This window comes from Urocitellus parryii, chromosome 3 (assembly GCF_045843805.1).
Source record: "Urocitellus parryii isolate mUroPar1 chromosome 3, mUroPar1.hap1, whole genome shotgun sequence".
NCBI classification, from domain to species: domain Eukaryota; kingdom Metazoa; phylum Chordata; class Mammalia; order Rodentia; family Sciuridae; genus Urocitellus; species Urocitellus parryii.
In genome coordinates this window covers 81,488,833-81,511,909 of record NC_135533.1, presented here as the reverse complement: position 1 = coordinate 81,511,909, position 23,077 = coordinate 81,488,833, and the positions used below count along the sequence as shown (strand labels likewise).

Sequence of the window (23,077 nt, the reverse complement as noted above, 5' to 3'; positions counted from 1 at the left end):
GAGAATTTTAACATTTATTCATTTTTTCTTAGTTCTCGGCGGACACAACATCTTCGTTGGTATGTGGTGCTGCTGAGGATCGAACCCGGGCCGCACACATGCTAGGCGAGCGCGCTACCGCTTGAGCCACATCCCCAGCCCCAAGATAAATCTTTCCACTTAATAATTTGAATTGAATGTTAGAGGTAGTCTTGGTTACATAGGGCCTGACAGAAAACCCCAAACAACAGTAGCTTAACCTCCAGACTGATTCGGGAGGCAAGAAATCCAGGGCTGGCTGGTTACTTTGCTCCTCAAAACCTTGGACTTCTAAGCTCCTTCGAGTTCATCTTTGCCAGGTGTGATCTTGGACTCCCATGATCCCAGAAGACATCATTCAGTGCTCAAACAATCTGGTCTGTTGTCCAAGCCAGAAGGGGCAAGTAGGACACAACAAAGCCTTTCTACTAGGGACATTTCCTCAGGATTTGGCCAGATGAAGCTGAAGGGGCATTAGGGAAATAGTGTATATAACTATACTGTGTATAGTTAGCTAAACATTTCATTATTACAGACAGTAGAGTAACAAATATCAGAAGACAGTTAATGTTTCTGCCATAATATAACAGTGTGTTTTTTGAAGATTCTGTATTTTGACGTGCTAAAACAACATAATATTAAAAAGCTTGATGTATCTATAGTTTTCTTCAGGAAAACATCAGTCAGAGGTTTTATTTTGACTGTTTTATGAACCTTTAAAAATTAATATTAACATACAACATAGTACACTTATCATACAACTCATAAATCCCACTCCTGGATATTTACCCAAGAGAAATGAAAATTTGGGTTTTCACTCACACACATACACACACACACACACACACACACACACACACACACACCACACTATACTTAAGTTATCTATATCATCTTTATTGATAACTGTCCCAAAATAAGAAACCTGGTGAATGGATAAAATGTGGTCCATCTATACAATAAATATTACTAAGCAATGAAAAGAGACTATTGATAAAACAATTTGCAAGGATTCTCATGTATTGTGCTGAGAAGGAAGTCAGTCTCAAAAAGCCACACATTGTATGATTTCATTTATATGATAATTTCACAAAAGGCAGAACTATATAGGGACAGAAAGAAAACAAATCAGTGGCTGCTGGAAGTGAAGGAAGCAGAGAAGGGTTGAGCATAATGAAGATGTTGGAAGAGATTTAGGGGGTGATGGAAAGTGTTCTGTATCTTAATTGTGGTGGTGGATACATGAGTATGCATTTGTCACCTCCTACACCAGGACACCAAAAGACAGAATTTACTATATATAAATTAAATAATTAAAAATCAAAACAAATAGCCCTTATATATTCTTGTATAGCAATAAATAAGTGAGCAAAGGAAAAGACATGGTAAAAGATCAAGTGGTGAAACACCTTTCCTATCCTCCTAGTTTCCTGATTGAGTTAAAAATAAATTCTGACACATTAAAACAACAACAACAACAACAACAACAAAAAACCCTAGTAGATCTGTTTTGGAAAAACTGAAGTGAACATTTCAGAATAAGAATTGGGTATTAGAGGCTCAGTTCTACTTTCTGGCTTTCATGAATGTTTTCTAATGAGGCTGAAAAAATGTTTTTGTTTCTTAAAAGCCTGAAATGCATAATCTGAAAAATTCATCACCATTCCCAATACTTGGTATTGTTTTACATATGGACAAATTTCCATGTACTTTACTTTATTAGGGATGTAATATTTAGTTATTACCAAATTATCATTTGTGTTCATTTACTTTACATTCAGATCATTCCTCGTTTATCCTGCATAAACAGTACAGTGATAAATAAGATATACAGCCTTATTTGTTTAAGCTTATGGAAAGTAGACTTAATGGGTCAGAGGGCATGTGCTTTTTTCAGGCTTTGAAAGAGTATAGCAATTTATATTCTTAACGTAAATGTAAGAGTGCAGTTAGTCCCAGCCTTCTATCACCAGTATCAATAAACAAAGGTATTTGAAACAAAACAACAAAGCTGGAAAATTGAATACCTTTTTTAAAATAGTGGTTTCCTTAAAGAGTTTTGATTAAAAACAAGTAGTTGTTTGCTTGTTTATTTATAGACTCAAATACCAGTCAGTGCCCTGCATAAAGTAGGTGACAAGAGATGTTAGCTTTATTATGGAGAGAGAACGCAAGGCTTCATTAAAAATAGATATTTTTGATGTAAATTGTGTGGGGAAAGGTCTAGAATGTATCACATAATTGACAGTGATCATCACTGTGGTGCAATTTGGTATTTTTGCTTCCTGTTCCTATATGCAATATTGTTTTTTTGTATTACATAGTTATTTATTGTATTTTGTATAGTAAATGTCAAGCAATTTTTTTCTTTATTTTTTGATAAGAGGAACTCAGTGGCATTTAACCACTGAAAGCTTCTTAAAATTTTCTTTCTTTTTTTGAGACAGGGAATTACTAAGTTGCTTAGGGTCTCCCTTGCTAAGTTGCTGAGGCTGACTTTGAACTCATGATCATCCTGCCTCAGTTTCTGGGATTATAGGCAAGTGCCATCATGCCTAACCAGTTCTTTTAAAGTAACTTCTAGCAACTGGTCCCCAAATCCTTTTGTCCTAGGTCTTGGTGGAATGTTGGTTCCTCTCTCTATATAAGTTTCTGCATACTTTCCCGAGTTGGGGCTTTTTGTGTGATTTCATATATTCTGTGAAAATAGAAAAGCCCAAGTTCACCTTTCTCCCACTTAATCAGTGTTTGTTTATTTCATATTTTATTTTAGTGAACATACATGGGGATAATTTACTAATAATCTTTGATTTGTGGACTTAGTAAAAAATGTGTACAAATAGCTTAAGAAAGCAAGACTTCCTTTTATTTAAATTAGGTAAAAGGGGCTCAGCAACTCTGAAAGTTATAAAAGAGGATAGAGTAGCCTCAAAATATAAGGTGGAAGGTCTCTTGGAAACCCAAGAGGTTCTGATGCAAGCAGATCAAGGGCCACACTTTGCCTATGCTAATAATACCAGTGGTTCTCAATGGAAACAAACCACTGAGTTCATGAGCCAGGTTGCTCAACTTCTCCAGCCTTCCATTTCCCCATTTGTAAGGTAGAGGTCATTCTTCATCAGGGTGTGGGGCAGGTTGGCTGAGAGTCTGAATGTTTAGGTTTACATCAGATAGGCATAGTGTATGTTTATAGTATATAGCAGGAGCTCTAACTGATGAACCCATATTAATCACTGCCTCTCCATAATTTCCTTTCAGAAGGCTTTAAATTCTGCATTTCGGGTCAGTCATGCAAATGTCAAGCTGGTTGGCCTAAGTGTTCTATCAATGACACCTGAAAGTATCATAACCCGTTGGTGATGGGTCTATTACAGATCGCTCCAGCTGAAGCACCAGATGCTAAAGTGAGGATGGTGATTATCACTGGACCACCAGAGGCTCAGTTCAAGGTATATGCCCCCAGACTACAGATGGTAGAAAGAACCATAATGCCGCCTTCTCTCAGAATTCCTGATTTTGAATAAAAAAATCTACTGAGTTAAAAAAAAAAATGGAAATTTCGTGTCTAAGATCAGAATGGAACCACAACTCAATTGTATTTTAAAAATAAACCAAAAGCCTTTAATTTTGAGTTCTGTAATGGTTGTTCCATTTGTTTCCCAAAGGTGATTTGTTCAACACCCTTCTATCATAACGCGAAGGAGAGACCTTAAGAGGAAACTTAGAAACTTTCCTATTAATATATGTGCCTTGGAAATGTGTGCCCAGAGTTTTCTGTCTCCAAGAGGTTCTAATCTTGAATTAAAGTGCCCCACTTTGGCCCCTGGGTTCAATCCCCAGCACCACCAAAAACAAACAAACAAGCAAAAGGTCCCCCTTTCATCTTACTCTGGAATCAACTCTATTACCCCTTGCCCATAGACTCTCCACAATTCACTCTAATCTATGGGATTTTAGAGGCCTGAAGAGCAGGGGCTCTCATAGCATTTGACCTTTGTGAACCACTGCACATGTTTATTGGAGTTTGGGGCCAGAAGGCCTTTCCTTGTATACACAAAGGTAATGTAGCAGGGTGATATAAAGCAGACATGGCAGCCAGTTTGCTGGTCTAAATCCCAGCTCTGGCATTTACCATCTGAAGCCTGGAGCAAGTTATGTCTCTTTGACCAGTTTCTCACTTATAAAATGAAGATAAAAACATTTACAACCTAACGTAGATTAGGTTAAATAATATACAAAGTGCTTAGAATAGTGCTTAAAACTTGAGCAGCACAATATCAGTGTGCTACTGGTAGTGGTATACAGCCAATCCAAGGTGAACCAACTGAGACCATGCCAAATTCACAAATATGAATGTATTTCTAATTTTAAATTTTAATATGGAACTAAGTAGAACAAATTAAAAAATTTAGTATGGAACACCTTGTCTTAGATAAAAGCAACTAAATTCTGTTGTTTATCCAAAACCCATATATCTTGGTCTAACTGACCACTTAGCAGCTGTATAATTGGACAGCCATCTAACTTTAAGCCTTCTTTTCCTTACCTCTAAACTGGCCAGTAACACTGCCTATGTCACATGCATATCGGAAATGTGCCAATCACCCACTGTCTTTTATATATATATATATATATATATATATATATATAAATTTATTTTTGTAGTTGGACACAATATCTTTAATTAATTAATTTTATTTTTTGTGGTGCTGAAGATTGAACCCAGGACCTCGCCCACGCTAGGTGAGCACTCTACCACACCCCAGCCCTCAATCACCCACTTTCACTATCTCCCCCCACCCCCACCCTTTTACAGGTGTGGGTCACTCAGGATTGAACCCAGGACCTCCTGTGTCCTAGGCATTCTACCCACTCCTAGCATCCTATCCCTTTCCCCCATCATTCCTTTGACCTCTCTTTCAGGCCATTTTTTTTTTTTAAACTAAAAATCCAAAGCTGTTTTCACTTCATTTACAGAAAGAATAGGAAATAAAGGGGGTGCTTTGAGATGTGAGTACAGTTGGTTCACATTTAGGTGAAGAAATGGACTCCTGCACAGCAGCCTTGTGGTCTAAGCAGCTCATAACTCTGGAATTATGAAAATTACTTTCTATGCTGAACCTTTAGGGTTCTTAATTTTAAATCTTAAAAGGTAAATACAAACATCAGTTATTGCATGTTTCTCCTTAGATTTGAGCTTTTGCTCTTTTAAAACTGAAATTACTATCTTGGAACTACTATGTTTGTATGATGGGAAATTCAAAGTTATTTCCCTGTATCTTGCAATTCCCAGGGTTTACAGTTAAGTTAAATATAACACTGTAAGCTATAATGGTTAAATCTCATTTATGTGATCAGTGATAATTCCAAATGAATGTTGTTTTAGAAGTCTAAGGAATAGTTAACCTAATCCATGTCTTTTCTCATTCGAGAGCTTCTATTTTGGAGGATAGTGTACATTGCTAGTGTCCTTTGATTGTATTAGGTAATATGTACATCTTTGGCCTGCACTTTTGGTGCAGAAATGCTAACCACCTTTTGTTTTTAAGGTTTGCCTGACATCTTGTCAGAGTCGACCAACTCTTGGGACTTTTTCCTTTGGTGTATACCAGAGCAAATTAATGTTTGTACATAACGGAAGTAGTTTCTTATATGTAATAACTAGTTGCATGTGGTAGGAGATATGTTGGTTGTGAATATCAGGAGTGTGCATTAAATTGATTTTGTAGCCTATTTAAAACAGAAATCACCTGGATAACATTGATAAACATGGTTAAATAGAAATATTCCTCTCAGCAGGTTTCTTACTGGCTCATTTAGACATGAGCTTGGCTCTTCATGAACCTGGTGTAGCTGGCTGTGTAGTTTTTTCCAGTCTTTCTTGCTTTTAAAAGGCAATTAATTTCTCATCGTCAGATAAAAAGTTTTACCTTTCAGGATGGGAGAGCAAATAAAATCTGACACAAATTATTCATTAGACTTGCCTATTTTCATCAGAAATATAGCTTATCCTTTTATCATTGAATCATCTCACCCAAGGTGCATGTATTGTCACTCTTTTCGTAATTTGTCTCTTAAACTACTCTCAACAGTCTTCCAAATACAGGTGTATCATTACAAAGGGTTATTCCAGTTGGAGCTAGGCCAACTTAAAGGGTAATTGGTTTTATGTATTTCAAACATGAATCAGCTATATTCTCTGATCAGCTATATTCTCACCTATAGGCTCAGGGAAGAATTTATGGAAAAATTAAAGAAGAAAACTTTGTTAGTCCTAAAGAAGAGGTGAAACTTGAAGCTCATATCAGAGTGCCATCCTTTGCTGCTGGCAGAGTTATTGGAAAAGGAGGCAAAACGGCAAGTACTTCAGCAAAACCTGTGCAGTGGTATGAAAGGGAAAGCATTGAAAGGTACTTGGGAGTTCCAATCCCTGAATTTTGGCTAATTTATAAAAAGCAGGACCATCTTGACCAAGGTTTGGATAAGAGTGCCTATTGTACTTGAATGTGGATGTTGGATACTAGTGAAAGTAATATATCTTTCAGAATACTGTGAGAGGACTGTCCCATATTAGTCAGAGGCATTCAGCATTAATGTTAAGAATGTTAACACTGAACACGAACTGAAAAAATTTCATTTATAAGTTGTACTTTTATAACTGAAAAAAACAAATGATGTCGGTTCTTTTTCTAAGAAATATCCAAAGCTATTTACAAATTGGAAGTAATGGAGAACACACACTTTGGAATCAGATTTTCAGGATTTCAATCTAACTTTGCCATTCACTTGTATAAATGGGCTTAAATCAGTTTTTTTTTTTTCAAATGAGCCTTAGTTCCCATGTTTTAAAACAAAGGCCAGGTACACACCTATAATCCAGTGACTTGGGAGATTAAGGCCAAAGGATTCCAAGTTCTAGGCCAACCTCAGCAACTTAGCAAGACCCTGTCTCAAAATTAAAAAATAATAAGGACTGGGATGTAGCTCAGTTACTAAAATGCCCCCAGAGTCTATACACAGCACAAAATCAAATGAGAGCAAAACAGTTAAGCTCTTGAATCATTAGGATTAAATGAAATTTGTAAAAACTATAGCTCAGTGTTTGGCACACAATAAGTGCTTGGGAATGATACTTTTTTAAAATGCCACTTAAAATCATGTGTATTTGTCTATTTCAGGTGAATGAACTCCAGAATTTGTCAAGTGCTGAAGTTGTTGTCCCCCGTGACCAGACACCTGATGAGAATGACCAAGTGGTTGTCAAAATAACTGGTCACTTTTATGCTTGCCAGGCAAGTGGACTCTAAAATAATGTAATCACTTTTGATTCTCTCAACTGGAAGCAATCCTCCATGAGTATACCACACAAAAATGATTGATGTTTAACACATTTGTGTTATTTTTTGGGGGGGGAGAGGGGGGTCTTGCTGTGTTGCCCAGGTTGTCCTCAAACTGTTGGGCTCAAATGATCCTTCTGCCTCAGCCTCTCTTGTTGCTTGCACCTAGTTGATGCTTAACACTTTTAGTCTTCCTTTTGGCAGATGATTTCAGAGATGACTAGCAAACTGATTAGGATATATTTCTAATAAGCAAATGTGTTCTAATCCTAATTAGAAAAAGGTATGCTCCATGTTTGTATAGAGAGGTCAAATTAAAAAGAACCAAAAAAAAAATGCATTTTATTTGAAGTTGCTGAAACAGTAAAGTAACTTTCTATCAGGTAGATTTTTTAAGCTGTCTTTTTTGCAGGTTGCCCAGAGAAAAATTCAGGAAATTCTGACTCAGGTAAAGCAGCACCAACAGCAAAAAGCTCTGCAGTGTGGACCACCTCAGTCAAGGCGGAAGTAAAGGCTCAGGAAACAGCCCACCACAGAGGCAGATGCCAAACCAAAGACAGATTGCTTAACCAACAGACGGGCGCTGACCCCATCCAGAATCACATGCACAAGTTTTTACCTAGCCAGTTGTTTCTGAGGACCAGGCAACTTTTGAACTCCTGTCTCTGTGAGAATGTATACTTTATGCTCTCTGAAATGTATAACACCCAGCTTTAAAAAAAATAATAAAATAAAAAAAAAAGTAAATGGGGGAGGGAGGGAAAGAGAAGAGCTCTGCACTTCCCTTTGTTGGAGTTTCACAGCATAACAAATTTTCTAATTTTTCTTAAATATTCCCCCATAATGCCAGAAATTCGCTTGAAAGGTACATGTGCTAAATTCATCAAATTAATTAAAATAGATTGCTCCTAAATCCAGTTGTTAAAATTGGATCAGAATAGGGTTATCACAGGAACTTAAATGTTAAGCCATTAGCATAGAAAACCTTTTTATTTTTATCTAACACTAACATGAATAACCTAAGGGAAGTGCTGAATGGTGTTGGCAGGGGTATTAAATGTGCATTTTTACTCAACTACCTCAGGTATTCAGTAATACAGTAAAAAACAAAATTGTTCCTTTTTTGAAAATTTTATATACTTTATAAAGAAAAGTCCAACCATTTTTTTTAAAAATTAAAATTCAACAGCTATTAGTGAACAGGAAAATAATTGAGAATGGAATTTTACTTCTGGCTAGTGACAGTAAAGCTGGAAAATTAATTTTAGGAGTTTTTTTTTTTTTTTGAGGCTTTTGACAGTTATTAGTTGGAAAATCCAGTAAATATTCAAAGATATGGAGCAGTGCCTATATTTGGAGAGCAGCAATACCATTTATTCCTTTGTTTATAGTTGGGAGGTTTTTGATGGTACTAACAGAGCAATGTGGTGACAGGAGGTTTTGGAATGGCTAGTTTAAATGGCTTCAGGAGACTTCAGGTTTTTGTTTAGCTACATGACTGAATGCATAAATGCTTTGTGCTTTTGACTATCACTACCTAAAGAAAGTGCGTCAACAAAAAAATGCAAAACTTTGAAAGGTTTTTTAAAAAAATAAATAAGTAAATAACAAAAAACAAGCTCCAGCTTGTCTTATAGGATGTTTAGTTTGCCAATACACTTCAGACCGATCGGTCTACGCTTTAAGCAGACTCCTAAAGAACTGCTTTGCGAAGACCAATGAGACAGATGGTGTGACAGTGTCTAAAAGCAACAAATGGGCTACATCTCCTTATGCCTGGCGCTGTCATGATCCTCACTAAGCTGTTTTGAAGATTTTTAAGCAATGGATTAAAAAAAAAAAACTAAAATATTAAATAGAATATAGCAGATTTTCTGTGTAATCTGCAACCAGTTATTTGAAAATAAGTCAAAAGGTAGAGAATGCAAGAAAATAGTTTTGGGAATATAATTTGAATGACTGTGAAAACATCTGGCCTTTGATAATGAAATTGTTTGCCCATTCCTTAACTCAATGGCAAAGCCCAGTGATGTACAATTGTGTGGGTATGGGTGGTCTCTAGGCCACGCTGCTCTCTAAATTTTTGTGTTGCTTTTGTTCATGAGATGATCACAGTCATCATGTTATTATAATCTGAAAGGCATTACATAACCCTTTAAGAATCATTTTGCCTCGTTCATAATTCAAGATGAATTTCTACATGCTTAGGTAAATTTTTCTGAAGATTAGCAATATCATATTAGACCTGACAATGATTTAAAATGTTTTCCTAAATATTTCAGAAAACCAGTTAATTTTGTAGTTTTTAGCAAAAAAGTGCCCTTTTTGTCACTGAATTCACCTAGCATTCATTTTTTTTTTTTTAATACAATGAATTTAAACTGCTAAAAATCAGACTGGCTTTTGGTTGGATTTCAGGTGAGATGTGTTTAAGGCCAGAGTTCAATATTTGATTTTTCTAGTATTTTTCTTTTTTTAATTCAGATAGGTGCTGCATTTATATCTGCTGGTTTAAATTCTGCCATATTTCACTTCTAGCCTTTTAGTGTGGCAAATCATGTTTTACTTTCACTTAAGCATTTGTAATTTGGAGTATCTGGTACTAGCTAAGAAATAATTCTATAATTGAGTTTTGTATTCCCCATGTATGGATCATTCCTCATCTATAATGTGCCCCAAATGCAGCTTCATTTTCCAGATACCTTGATGCAGAATAAAGTTTTTCATCATTAGATACAGCCTGTTGTGTAATGTTTCCAGGTGAATGTGAATGTTTTATATTTAGTCTACAAACTTGGATTTTTAGTAACAGAATGTTGGTTTCAAAATAGGCACCAATACTTGTAGATTTTACTCTCATCCATGGCACATTAATGTGAACACTGATTAGACTACTACATACAAATTAGTGACTACAGGTTCCAAGGGTTTTTCTTAATACATTCTGTGAAAGCTGTAGAAGTCCTATACTAAAAGAATATTCTGTGGTATTTACTACTACTATTATCACCTCAAGGTCAGTGAATGGTGATGTACTTTTGTGTTAACAAAAACACTTTGGCCACTCCATAAGACTTCCATTTAAGGAAAATTAATAAAAATCTGAGCAGAGTCTCAACACAGGGACCAATGCTAAAAACTCAGGAAATTTTGGTTTGGTAGCTGATCAGGATAGACAACTTGTTTTGATTTGATTGTATCAGCAATTCACATCATAAACAACCATGAGGGTAGATAAGATTTGTTCTAACAAGGAGGTGCAATTTAGGAACTGCTTTCCAAGAAGTGACAATCCAATTCATCTGACTCAAAGCAATCTTAAGTTTATTCACATTTGAACTCCACTGGAGTTAGGGATGAAGTATCATCTTCTATTCCAATAATGAAGTCTTCAGGTAATGTCTCAGGTGCTATCTGAGCTAACTGGTCATCATAAGAACGTAGAGTCCATAATTTCTCTAATTCATAGGTTTCTCTGGTTTCTGGAAGCATCAAATGAATCACCATGCTGCCTATCAGAGACAGATAAGAATTAATGAAGAAAACAATTGGTTTACTCTTGACTCTCAACTCTAAGTTTAGGATCTAGGAACTAGAGCAGTGGTTATCAAAGTGTGGTTTCCCAGATTAGCATCACCCAGGAGCTTTTTAGATAGGCAAATTGCAGACCTCAATCCAGCAAAACATACCACAGAAATGATGCTGTGTGTTCCTTACTGCATCCATCATATAAAGAGGTACATGATGTCAATATGTAAACTTCTGATGGAAATGATCTGTCAGGTTTCTCATAGGAAACAATTCTCCTTAAATATTTCTGAAAGTACTCACTGCCTTTGGCTCTAGACTGTCTTTCCAAGGCTGTTTATATAGTGCATTGTCTTATTGGAAAGACAGAATTTCCCTCCAGAACAGAGGACAGCAGTGGTTCTCGGGGGCATTATGGGCAATGTCTAGGGACACTGATTGCCACAATTGGGGAGGATACTGCTAAATAGCCTCTGATATACAAGATAATCGCCCAGACTCAACAAAATTACCCAATCTAAAATATTAATGGTGATAAACATAATATTTTACTTTCTGTGAAGGCTGTAGAAGTGCTATACTAAAAGAATATCCTGTGGTATTTACTACTGCCTTCTATCACCTCAAAAGTTATAGGGTCCACGAATGGTGATATACTTTTGTGTTATTAAAAATAAATATTTTGGCTATTCATTACATAGAATAAAACTTGCATTTAAGCAAAATTAACAAAAATCAAAGTCAACACAGGACCAATGCTAAAACTACAGGAAATTCTGCTGCGACCTCAGGGATAGACAGCTTGTATTTGCTTTGATTATATTGACAATTCCTACACATCAGTCATCATGAACACCCATGAAGTTCTAGCCAAGCAAGCCCACTTCCTCCATGTTATAAACATCATCTTAATAATCTCAGAGCTCCTCTTAAAACTCTGTACGTGTGTCATCTGGCCCCTCTGTTGTCCTAGGAGATCGGGGCTCAAAGACCAAGTACAAAATTGATGATGCTGGTTACCGCTACTGCTGCTAACTGTCCTAACTCCAAAAGAGTCTTATGTTTTCTACCAGTACCTATGACAATGGAAGGACAACTTACAAGCTTGCAAGTAGGATAAAATTTCAGACCCCTCAGTTCTTGATATTTTCTCTAACTTCTTGTTGGGAGCTGTTCTGAAGCTATACTCACTACTACAACCTGGTATCTTTTTAAAATTCCAGCCTTGTGCTCTCATTTGAGTTATTTATGGCCAAGCCTTCCTCTGCTACCATTAAAGGATCTCCTCTACTTCTGTGTCTATAGTTATCCTTCCAGACCTGAGTGACTAGTTACATATACACCATACAGTATGTCTCCCTCCAAGAGTGTCTCATCTAGCGTACTTTTGTTAGATATAAGACTTCACATGTGAAAAAGACCATGTGAGTTATAACAGAACTTTTATTACTTGAAAAAAATTTCAAAAATCTTACTTGGAAATGCACTCAGCAATTTTATCTCAATCCTTTTGTAGCTAAAATCAACTCAATATTAAACAATATCAATACTTATCTGTAAAATATGCCCAAATAACTTACCAAAATCCACACAAAGCCAGTCATCAGTATCCTTCCCTTCGATCTTAACATAAGGCTCACTTTTACGTTTCAGGTGTTTGTACTGAAAGAAAGTCAGTCCATATATTAAAAGGAGGGAAGAGGTCTTTGCTCTTACTGAGGATCCAGTAGCATTTGTCTGGCCTGAATTTGAAAACTAGCTTACTAGTTTTGGTACTTTGCCCCAATATTAATGGTTTAGGGAAAATATCTCCCTCCTATCTTCTCTATACCTCTTTGCCAAATCCTCCTGTGTAAGTCCTGAGAGGACCACCCTATTCATTCACCAAGGTGCCCACTCAACATTTGGTCCTCATCTGTATCATCCCTTATATCCAATATGCCTTTTCTTCACTCTCAGGGAAGACAGATGTCACTTTCCTATTTTAAGGCAAGATCTCGGTGCTATTGATTTAATTTCATCTGGCTTCAGGACATGTTTAGGGAACTTCATCATCCATGTGTCTATTCTCAATACAGCTATTTTGTCTGATATTAGTGTAAATCAAAACATATTACCAAAGACAAATGACATTACATAAGGTCAAAGGGTTTAACTTACCCAGAAGATGTAACAATTATAACATCAGAGCTCCTAACCTTACTGACAACTGAAATGACAGCAGCACAAAAACAGACTTTAATACCTCTTGTTCCATAATGGACAGAGTAATCAGAAGATCAGTAAGGAAACAGGACTTGAACAACACTCTAGACCAACCGGACCCAACAATTGCAAAATACACATTTTCCCCAAATGCACATAGGAAATTCTCCAGGATAGATCAGGTATTTGACCACAAAGGAAGTCTTAAATTTAAAAAGAATGAAATACAAAGTGTTTTCTGGTCACAATGGAGTAAAAGAAATCAACAGGAAAAAAAACTAGAAGATCCACAAATGTAGAAATCAAACAGCATGTTCTTAACCAATAGATCAAAGAAGAAATCACATGTGAAAATAGAAAATAATGAGAGGAATGAAAGTTAACATACCAAAATTTCTGGGATGCAACAAAAGGGAAATTTCATAGTAAATACTTACACTAAAAAAAGATTACAAATCAACAACCTAAATTTATACCATAAGGCAGTAAATGAAAAAGCTGGCAGAAGGAAGGAAAAAATAGGACAGGAAAAAAAAATAGAAAAATTAGTGAGCCCAAATTTGACTTTTCAAAAGTATCAACCAAAATGACAAATCTTTAAGGGGGGAGGAAATTCAAAATCAGAAGTGAAAGAAGACATTACTACCAATTTAAGAGAAAAGGATTGTAAGAATACTATAGACAACTGTATACAACAAATTGGACAACCTAGGTGTAACAGGCAAATTCCCTAGAAATACACAAACTACCTTATGAAGAAACAAAGTTTGGATAGACCTGTAACTTGTAACTAGTAATCAGAATCTCCCAACCATAAAAACACACACACACAAAAAAAAACCGGGCCCTGAACCAGACAGGTTCACTGGTGAATTAAATCATTCTCAAAGAGTGAACACTCCCTAACTTGTTCTGAGGCAAACCTCACCCTGATAGGAAAATCATCAATACAAAAGTCCTCAACAAAATATCAGCAAACCAAATTTAGCAGTATGTTAAAAGGATTATATACCATGATCTAGTGAGATTCATTTTGAAATACAAAGATGGTTCAACATATGAAAACCAATCAATGTAATATATCACACTAACAGAATAAAGGAAAAAATCCACATGATCATCTGAACTGAATCATTTAACAAAATTCAATGCCCTTTCAGATATAATCAGTCAACAAACTGGTAATAAAAGGAAGATATGTAATAAGCAGCATATACCACATATAAACAGCACACAGCTAACATACTAGATGGTCAAAGACTGAAAGCTTTTCCTCTAAGAACAAGACAAAAATGCCCACTTCTATTCAGAAGACTACTGGAAGTTCTCGCCAAAATAGTTATGCAAGAAAAAGAAAAGGCATCCAAATTGGAAAGGAAGAAGAAAAATTATCTGTTTGCAGACAATGTGATCTCATAATGTAGAATTCTAAAGATGCCACCAAAAACATGGTTAAGACTAATAATTCAAAACTATAGGATACAAGGCCGACACCAAAATCAGTTGCATTTCTATATTCAAATAATAATGAAAATTAATGAAATTAAGAAAAAATTTCATTTACAATAGTGTCAAAAAGAATACCAAGAATAAACTTAGCAAAGGAGGCAAAAAAGACTTTTACAGTAAAACTTCAAAACACTGATGAACTGGGCACGGTGGCACACGCCTGTAATCCCAGTGACCTGGGAGGCTGAGGCAGGAGGATCATGAGTTCAAAGCCAGCCTTAACAATTTAGCAAGGCCCAGAGTAACTTAGAAAGACCCTGTCTCAAAATAAAAAGGGCTAGGCATGTGGTTCACCCCTGGGTTCGATCCCTAGTATCAAAAGACAAAAAACATTGATGAAAGAGATGACATCAATAAATGGGAAATATTCTGTGTGCATGAAAAGGAAGATTTAATATTGTAGAGAAGTCAATACTATCCAAAGTAATCTACAGATTCAATTCAATCCCTATCAAAATCCAATGATGTTTTTTGAAAAAGTAGAAAAATTAACCTAACCCTAACTAAAACAATCCTATAAAAGAACAAAGTTGGTGGTCTCAAATTTCCTGGTTTTAGAACAGTATAGAGACTGGGTGTGTGGCTCAGGACATGCCCAACAGGCCCTGATTTCAATATCCAGGACCCACCTCATGTCCTCGCCCCTGCAAAAACAAAACAAAGCTAAAACCTTAGTACAATGTTAAAGTAATCAAAACTTGTAGTACTGGCATAAAGTCAGACCTATAGACCAAAGGAACAGAATAAAATCCAGGAAGAAAGGAAAGAAAAGAAAAGGAAAAAAAAAAGCCCTCACATAAGTGGTTGAATGATTTTCTGCAAGGGTACTGAGATCTTAAATGGGAAAAGGCTAGTTTTTTCAACAAATGGTGCTGGGGAAGATTTATACACACGGAAAACCTTATACCATCAATAAAAACTAACTTAAGGGCTGGGGATGTGGCTCAAGCGGTAGCATGCTCGCCTTGCATGTGTGCGGCCCGGGTTCGATCCTCAGCACCACATACCAACAAAGATGTTGTGTCCGCCGAGAACTAAAAATAAATATTAAAAAAAATTCTCTCTCTCTCTCTCTCTCTCTCTCTCTCTCTCTCTCTCTCTCTCTCTCTCCTCTCTCACTCTCTCTTTAAAAAAAAAAAAAACTAACTTAAAATGGATTAATGCTGGGCACAGTGGCACATCAGAAGGCTGAGGCAGGAGCATCATAAGTTCAAGGCCAATATGGGCAACTTAGCAAGATCCTGTCTCAAAATAAAAAGGACTGGGAATATAGTTCAATGTCCGTGGGTTCAATCCCTACTGCTGCAAAAAGGAAGTGTGCATGCTTAGCTGAGTGTGGTGGCACACACCTGTAACCCCAGCAATTTGGGAAGCTGAGGCAGGAGGACTGCAAATTTGAGGTCAGCTTCACCAAGTTGGCAAGACATTGTCTCAATTTTTTTTTTTTTTTAATTTTTAAAAAGAGCTGGAATTTTGCTCAGTGGTAGAGCATCCCTGCTTTCAATTCCTGGTACCTTCCCAGACGTATTAAATACCTAAGCATAAGACCTAAAATTATAAAACTTGTAGAAGAAAATTTTTGAAAAGTTGTATAATATGATTTGGCAAACAAAGCAAAAAGGCTACCCACAGAATGGAAGCAGATATTTGCAAATTACGAATTTGTTAAAGGATTAATAACCAGAAAACAACTCCTACAACACAACAACAAAAAATCAAATACTTAAAAACAGACAAGTGTCAGGCTGGGGACATAGCTCAGTTGATAGAGTGCTTGCTTCACATGTACAAGGCCCTGGGTTCAATCCCCAATACCACAAAAAAAAAAAAAAAAAAAAGACAATTATCTATTTAAATAGACATTCCTCCAAACGCTCAATAAAATAAAAATACATTCAACGTCACTAAGCAGGAATGCAAATAAAACCACAATGAAGTATTATTTTTACACCCATAATAAGGACTATTATTAAAAAATAACAAAAACTGTTTTGGCTACTATCTGGAGAAGTTAGAAACTTTAACATGACTAGTTGGAAGACAAAATTAAAAATAAGCAGGGTACAGTGGCACACACCTGTAATCCCAGCGGCTCAGGAAAACTGACACAGGAAGATAGCAAATTCATAGCCAGCCTCCCCAACAGTGAGGTGTAAGCAACTCAGTGAGACCCTATCTCTAAATAAAATACAAAATAGGGCTGGGGATGTGGCTCAGTGGTCAAGATCCCCTGAGTTCAATCCCCAGTACCCCTCCCTGCCAAATTGAAAAACAGAATTGCCATGTGAACCAGCAATTCCACTATATCTAAAAGAACTAGAAGCAGGGATATGAACAAGTATTTTGATACCGTGTTATTGTAGTACTACTCACAGTAGCCTAAAGTTGGAAGCAACCTATCAGTGGTAAATGAATAACAATGCAATATATACATACAATAGAATATTATTCAGCCTTAAAAAAGAAACTCTGGCATATGCTACAGCATAGATGAACCCTGAAGACACAATGTTAAGTGAAATAAGCTAGTCTCAAAAGGACAAATACTATATGATTCTATTCATGTAAGATACTAAGAGTAGTCAAATTCATGAGCAACAAAGTAGAATGGTAGTTGGGGAAGAGGGAATGAAGAGTTATTGTTGAATAGCTACAGTTTTAGTTTTGCAAGATGAAGAAAGTTCTGAAGATGAAAGATAAGTAATGATTGTACATCAATGTTACTGTACTTACTCAACAAATATATACCCAAAAATGATTAAAATGGTAGGTGCTTCATTATATATATTCTAACACAAACAACAAAATGTTCTTGACATAGCATTTCTCTCCTTTCTCATCTAGAATTTTCAAAAAAATAACTTCTAATCCCTTATTTCTACTCTTCCAGAAACCTCTTTGAAAAACCTCGCAGTCTTTTTTTTTTTTATAGTCCTGAATCTAATGGTGACTGCTAAGTCTTTATCTTACTCCATCCTAATACTGCATATGATAGAGACACTGTCTGATAATTATTCTTCTTGCTCTCCTGGTTTTCTTCCCAGATCTAACTATGTTTTTGGAATTTGCTCTAACATGTTACATCAGGGCATTTTCAGACCCCTTGTTTCACAATTCAATTTCAGCTATACTTTTGGTCTTAACTGCCTTCTCTTTGGCCAGTTTTCAACAGGGAAGAGAAGTCCATTCCACTCTAGAATTGTACCAGAATCAGCTAGAAACTTCCAAGTATAGCCCCACCCCCTATTCTGATTCATACTAAGCCTAATTAGTAATTAGACTTAGTATTTAGTACCTGTGAATTCACTGGGCAAGGAATACATCCATCTCACTACTTTCCCCAGGCTGAGCACAGTGCTCAAATATTTGATTTAAAAATCTAGGCCAACAAAGACAACTTTTTGCAAATATGGAAATGTTTTATGAACTTCCAATAAGGTCGCAATCAGCCACATGTAGCCACTGAGCACATGAAGTGTGGTTAGTACAAGTTAGGAACTGAATTTGTAAGTTTAATTTACAATTATAAATACCACATGTAGCTAGTGGCTACTGTATAATAGTGCTGTTTTAGAAATGCTTCTGGCTTATACTGTCTTCTAGCCTGCCTTCGGGTTTTTTTGTTTTGTTTTGTTTTTTAACTTTTTTCTCAGTGGTCACAAGAGTCAAAAATTGGAAATAGCCTGACTCAACAAGGCTGGACACTGTTCCTAAACCTTTCACTACCAAAGAACATAAAATACACTTTTTACAAATTCTGAAGTTGGGCTTCTTAAAAATTTATTCTTAATGATTCATTCTGTAAATGTTTGCTCAGCTTTGACACTGACACTATTCCACTTAGTTAATGATCCAAAAAAGAAAATAAAGCATCCTACCATTTTCACAATATAGTAGGCCATGGCGTGTAAGTGTCGGGTGGAAGTTCCACTACCAATCACAAAGTAATCTGTATATCTCATTTCTGGAGGAACCTTGATCACACAAATGTCTCTTGCATTTTCTTGCCTCAGAAGTGAAACCAGCATATCGATGTCAAACTTGGGACCAGTATGATCTGAAAGGCACAAGTATTTGTTTGTGACATGTACAAGTAGGAAAGAGACCTATATGCACCTAGAGATGCAGATGCCTCCCAGAGGAGACTAAAACTGCTCCTCTAAGAGGATGTTAAGATTCAAAATGTTCTAAAAGATGGCAGGGCCTAGGCCTTCTGGAAGCTGAACCTGGGTAGTAGTTTCATATAGCATTGCTCGGCTTTCATGATTTGCTCAGATTACACACAGCCACTGTATTTCCTTTGTTAATACCACATGCAAAGTAGAACCGTAGGTCAGTGACAAATGACTTTCTAGTCACTATAACTAAAATGAGCAATACATTTCAAACACAGAAATGCTATTAAAGGGGCTGGGGTTGTGGCTCAGTAGTAGAGCACTTAGTGCAGATGAAGCACTGAGTTCCATCCTCACCACATAAAAAATAATAAAGTAAAAAAAAAAGAACAGATATAGAATATTAAAAAAAAGAAAGAAATGCTATTAAAAAATCAGTAGCACAATTTGGGAAGGAGATGATATTCTGGGGCATATTAAATCAAATCCCTGCCATAAAGGTTTATAAAATTATGAGCCAGAAGGGATCTCAAATAGTCACAACCTTCAAGTGAGATGAAGAAACAGGTCCTAATAGAACTAGTGTGGGCTATGATCAATCAGTAAGAGCTAAAGTGATTCTCAAAAACTGACTCATAAGGTTTTTCCTCATAAAGCAATTTGGGTTATTAGCAATTTTTACCTATGAAAATCTTTTTTTCATGTAGAGATTTCAACACTCACTTCTTCAGCTTGTAGTATTACTAGAACCTATAATTTTACAGCTTACCTAAGTGCTAAAGCTGACTCCAAAGGACCTAGAAGCTAAATTCATCAAGAGTTCGCCCTCTAATAGTCTACAATTTCTTTTTTTTTTTTTAATAAACTTTTTTTTTTTTTTTTGGTACCCGGGATTGAATCCAGGGTGCTTAACTACCAAGCCACATCCCTAGCCCTTTTTAAAATTTTTAAAAATTGTTTGAGACAGGGTCTTCCTAAGTTGCTGAGGCTGGCTTTGAATTTGAGATCTTCTTGCTTCAGCCTCCCTGAGTCGCTAGGATTACAGGTTGGCGCCACCGTGCACGGCTATTACTTCTTGGATATAACCTGTTTACCATTTCTCAAGTTTCTAAAAACATTTGCAATAATTACAGTATTTAACTGGGATTCACCTTATTGGCGCTTCTCACGCATACCTTGGCCCCCGCCCCTGGTTCTTCCTAAGAATCTCACATCTCATTTCCCAGGACCTAAGGTCGAGAGTGAAGGGAGGGGAGTACGGCGACGTTTTGATGCCCAGGGTCCGGTGTGGCCATGCCACGGTTGACGCTTTTAATAAGACTACAGCTCATCTTCTGGCCTGTTTCTTCCACGTGAAACAGGAAGGCTGGCGGCAGCAACCTTTGAAGAACCTTCTTGTTCTGGTTCTGTAGTTACGTGATTCGTTAACAGAAATACATAAAGCAGGGAACCCACGACCTCTTCGGTCAGGACTTGGCTCCCAGCTATCCGGAGAGAGGTTCCCTCCACCCCGTACCTGAAACGTCCAGCTCTGGGAATCCCTCGCCGGGTGTCCGCTCCTCCTGCTGAGGCCCATTGTGCAGGCCACGCACAAGGCCCGGGGTCAGGTTGGCCCGGCAGAGCGCTGGTCTCGCGGGAAGCCGCCGCACAGCCAGCAGCTGCAGCCGGGGTCCCACAACCGCAGCCGGTAGTGGTGCACGCCGCGAGACATCCCGGAGCCTCAGGAGCCGCCCGAGGCGCCGCGCCGCACAAACACCGAACTCCATCGCCGTCGCAGCGCGTCACGCCGCGGGGCGGGGCTTCCATGGAGCCCGAGCAGCTTCTGCATCTTTCGATTGGCCCAGTCAATCCCGCACGGCCTGGAATTTCTGCGTCTGATACACGGGCGGAGCCGGGGCCGTGGGCGGAGCCGGGGCCGTGGGCGGAGCCGGGGCCGTGGGCGGAGCCGGGGCCGTGGGCGGAGCCGGGGCCGTGGGCGGAGCCGGGGCCGTGGGCGGAGCCGGGGCCGTGGGCGGAGCCGGGGCCGTGGGCGGAGCCGGGGCCGTGGGCGGAGCCGGGGCCGTGGGCGGAGCCGGGGCCGTGGGCGGGGTCCCGAGCCATGGCAGCACTGCAGTGACCCAGAAGGACTGGCTAACTTGGGAGTAGGTTTTCTAGGGAGTTAATGGTTGGTTAGTGACAGCTGACCTTGAGTTTTCTCTCTCTTCTTGTGTCTCTTCTTTGTCCCGTACTACTTAAGGCAAATTAAGACATAAATTTTCTGATTCTGGGGTGTAGTTCAGTGGCAGAGCTCTTGTTAGCATATCGAGGCTATGGGTTCAATCCCAGACACTCCCCCCCCACACTTCAAAACAACGTAATTTTTACCCTCTCCCATTTCCAAAAAACATTCAATATTCCTTTGAAAATCTGAAATCCCATGAGGAAAATCTAATATCCTGGATAACGTGGGGTAGAAGGCAGAGGTGTAAAGTACCCTATGGGAAAAGTTCTTAAGTCCATTGTTCATCTACACCCTTGAATGGAAGAGTTTCCGCCAGTGGAAGCACCGTGAGAATGAGGAACACTGACATGACTAGCGTCACATACTTAATAGCCAAGCTGAAACTGGAAGTAGGGTGTCTGGAAGAAAAAAAAAAAAGTGACTTCCTGAAAGGAAGTTTCCTAGAGAGGACAGTGAAAGTAGGCAAATATCCCCATTGCCTGGAACATGTTGCCCTGGGGCTGTAATAGTGCCTGAGGAGGAAACAGGCTAAGCTATGACACTGGCTGCTCTAGAAATATTGAAATTCAAATTGGAAGGAAAATAGCCAGTTTTGAGGGAAAGAGAAGAAACTTATTCCAAAAATTCTATCTTCAAAATCCCTGAAATTAAGTAGAACTTTTAAAGAAGAAAAGGCAGGGAAGTGACAAAAGGTAGAAAATGTGCAATGCAGATTTATTTAGCCTGTGTTAGGACTAAGTGGACACAGGTTCCAATCTTCTTTGGTGCTTGTTAGAGTTAGGGCAGCCCCCCGGCCTCCACTCAGCATGAGAAAGCCATTCCCAATTTCAAATGGGGATGGGGCACAAATTCAGTCTGTTTCAAACTCTGCCAAGCACATTGTAGGTATTCCAAAAATGTCCAATACATTATTGAATTTCTTTAAAAGAACTCCAAACACTAATTCAATAGAAATATTCATAAAATACAGAAACTAATATAAGCACCTGTGTGGCCAACTCAAATTTTTCAATCACTTGAAGTTATTTTTGAAAGTAAGGAAAAGTATTACAAATAAAGTTATGTCTCCTTTGTCCTCCCAGAGGAGACGTAACTCCCTCTCAGTCCCACTGTCTTCAATTCCATTTCCCATAGGTGTGAATCTGATGTTTCTCCCAGTTTTTTGCCCTCTGTTCCATGATCTCACCCTTGTTTCTGATCATCCCAAACCTGCTTCACCACCTGTATTTGCCATCAAAGATTATTGTATATACCATAGTACTTGCATGAGGAAATTAGAATAGTCATGCATAACTTAATGATGGGGATATGTTCTGGAAAATACATCATCAGACAATTTCATTATGCAGATATCATACTTGCACAAATTAAGATGGCTAAGGCATGAGGAAATATAATCTTAGGAGACCACTATTGTATATGCAGTCAGTCATTCACTGAAGTATTGTTATAAGATGCATGACTATATATTATGTCTACAAATTGGCCTCATGGGAAGGAAACGCCTTGTACTCAGTCATTCTGATAAAACCCATTTGAAAAAGACCATCAGGCACACACATGTGGTTGAAATTAGCCAAGGAAGCTGCACCCAAGAGAGGGTGGGTTGCATGGGAAGTTATATGTATGTATGATAGTCAAAATGTATTCTACTGTCATGTATAACTAAAAGTTAATTGTTTTTAATTGAAAGAAAAAGGTGGGTTGCATTTCAGTAGAGGGAAGAGAAAGGTCTTGGCTTAAGGCTTATGCTTGTGTCCCATGAGTCTAAGAGACCAAAGAAGAGACCAGGGGAAATGGGGTCAGTGCTCTCTAGAAATAGATAGTTTAGCAATTGCATATCTCAATGATCTTGTTCAAGAGACAGGAGAATGTTTCTGGAACTGAGGATGTCATGGTTAATCACTTACAAGAGTTGTGTAGTCTGGAAAAAATCAGGTCCTGTTAGAAACATTGTTCTAGGCTTCACTACGAATATCACATTCTGGTTACTATCAAGGCTGAGAAGCAGTCTCAGGGTCCTTAGAAATCTACATGTTAAGATAAATGTGGACTTTTATACTTGGGAGAGGAGGGATACCTGTGAAAGTAAAAGGAAAATTAAAATAAAAGCGACATTAAAAGAGCTTTTTCTGAATGGAATC

At 37.8% G+C, this 23,077-nt stretch overlaps 2 protein-coding genes across 6 annotated transcripts in view; one reads left to right on the top strand and one right to left on the bottom strand.

The window, feature by feature from the left end:
• Igf2bp3 (insulin like growth factor 2 mRNA binding protein 3) overlaps positions 1-7,866 on the top strand; it is a 135,713-nt gene extending 127,847 nt beyond the window's left edge. For 2 of the 3 annotated variants that reach the window (XM_026414814.2, XM_026414813.2), the window contains 4 exons: positions 3,393-3,467; positions 6,244-6,375; positions 7,197-7,310; positions 7,768-7,866. In XM_026414814.2, the coding sequence (XP_026270599.1) occupies positions 3,393-3,467; positions 6,244-6,375; positions 7,197-7,310; positions 7,768-7,866 (420 nt within the window). The remainder of the gene's footprint in view (positions 1-3,392; positions 3,468-6,243; positions 6,376-7,196; positions 7,311-7,767) is intronic. The other variant, XM_077796735.1, reaches the window with a different exon arrangement.
• Malsu1 (mitochondrial assembly of ribosomal large subunit 1) lies at positions 420-20,497 on the bottom strand. Of its 3 annotated transcripts, XM_026414815.2 has the most exons (5): positions 20,229-20,497; positions 18,476-18,654; positions 12,464-12,545; positions 10,688-10,867; positions 420-481 (listed from the first exon to the last, which is right to left on the bottom strand). In XM_026414815.2, exons 1-5 carry the CDS (start codon positions 20,476-20,478, stop codon positions 447-449), a joined length of 726 nt encoding a protein of 241 aa, XP_026270600.2. In that variant the 5' UTR covers positions 20,479-20,497; the 3' UTR covers positions 420-446. The 3 variants fall into 3 exon arrangements, with proteins under 3 accessions (XP_026270600.2, XP_026270601.2, XP_026270602.2); XM_026414816.2 differs by lacking the exon at positions 420-481 and having other exon boundaries at positions 10,657-10,867; XM_026414817.2 differs by lacking the exon at positions 420-481 and having other exon boundaries at positions 10,661-10,863.
• Positions 20,498-23,077: the final 2,580 nt, after the last annotated feature.

Excerpts from the sequence above, each read along its gene's own strand:
- Malsu1 (XM_026414815.2), bottom strand. The coding sequence starts at position 20,478 with ATGGAGTTCGGTGTTTGTGCGGCGCGGCGCCTCGGGCGGCTCCTGAGG. Across the intron at positions 18,655-20,228 it reads CCCAGAGCTGGACGTTTCAG|ATCATACTGGTCCCAAGTTT; the intron begins GTACGGGGTGGA and ends TGTGCCTTTCAG. Across the intron at positions 10,868-12,463 it reads CTGGCTTTGTGTGGATTTTG|GCAGCATGGTGATTCATTTG; the intron begins GTAAGTTATTTG and ends TGTCTCTGATAG.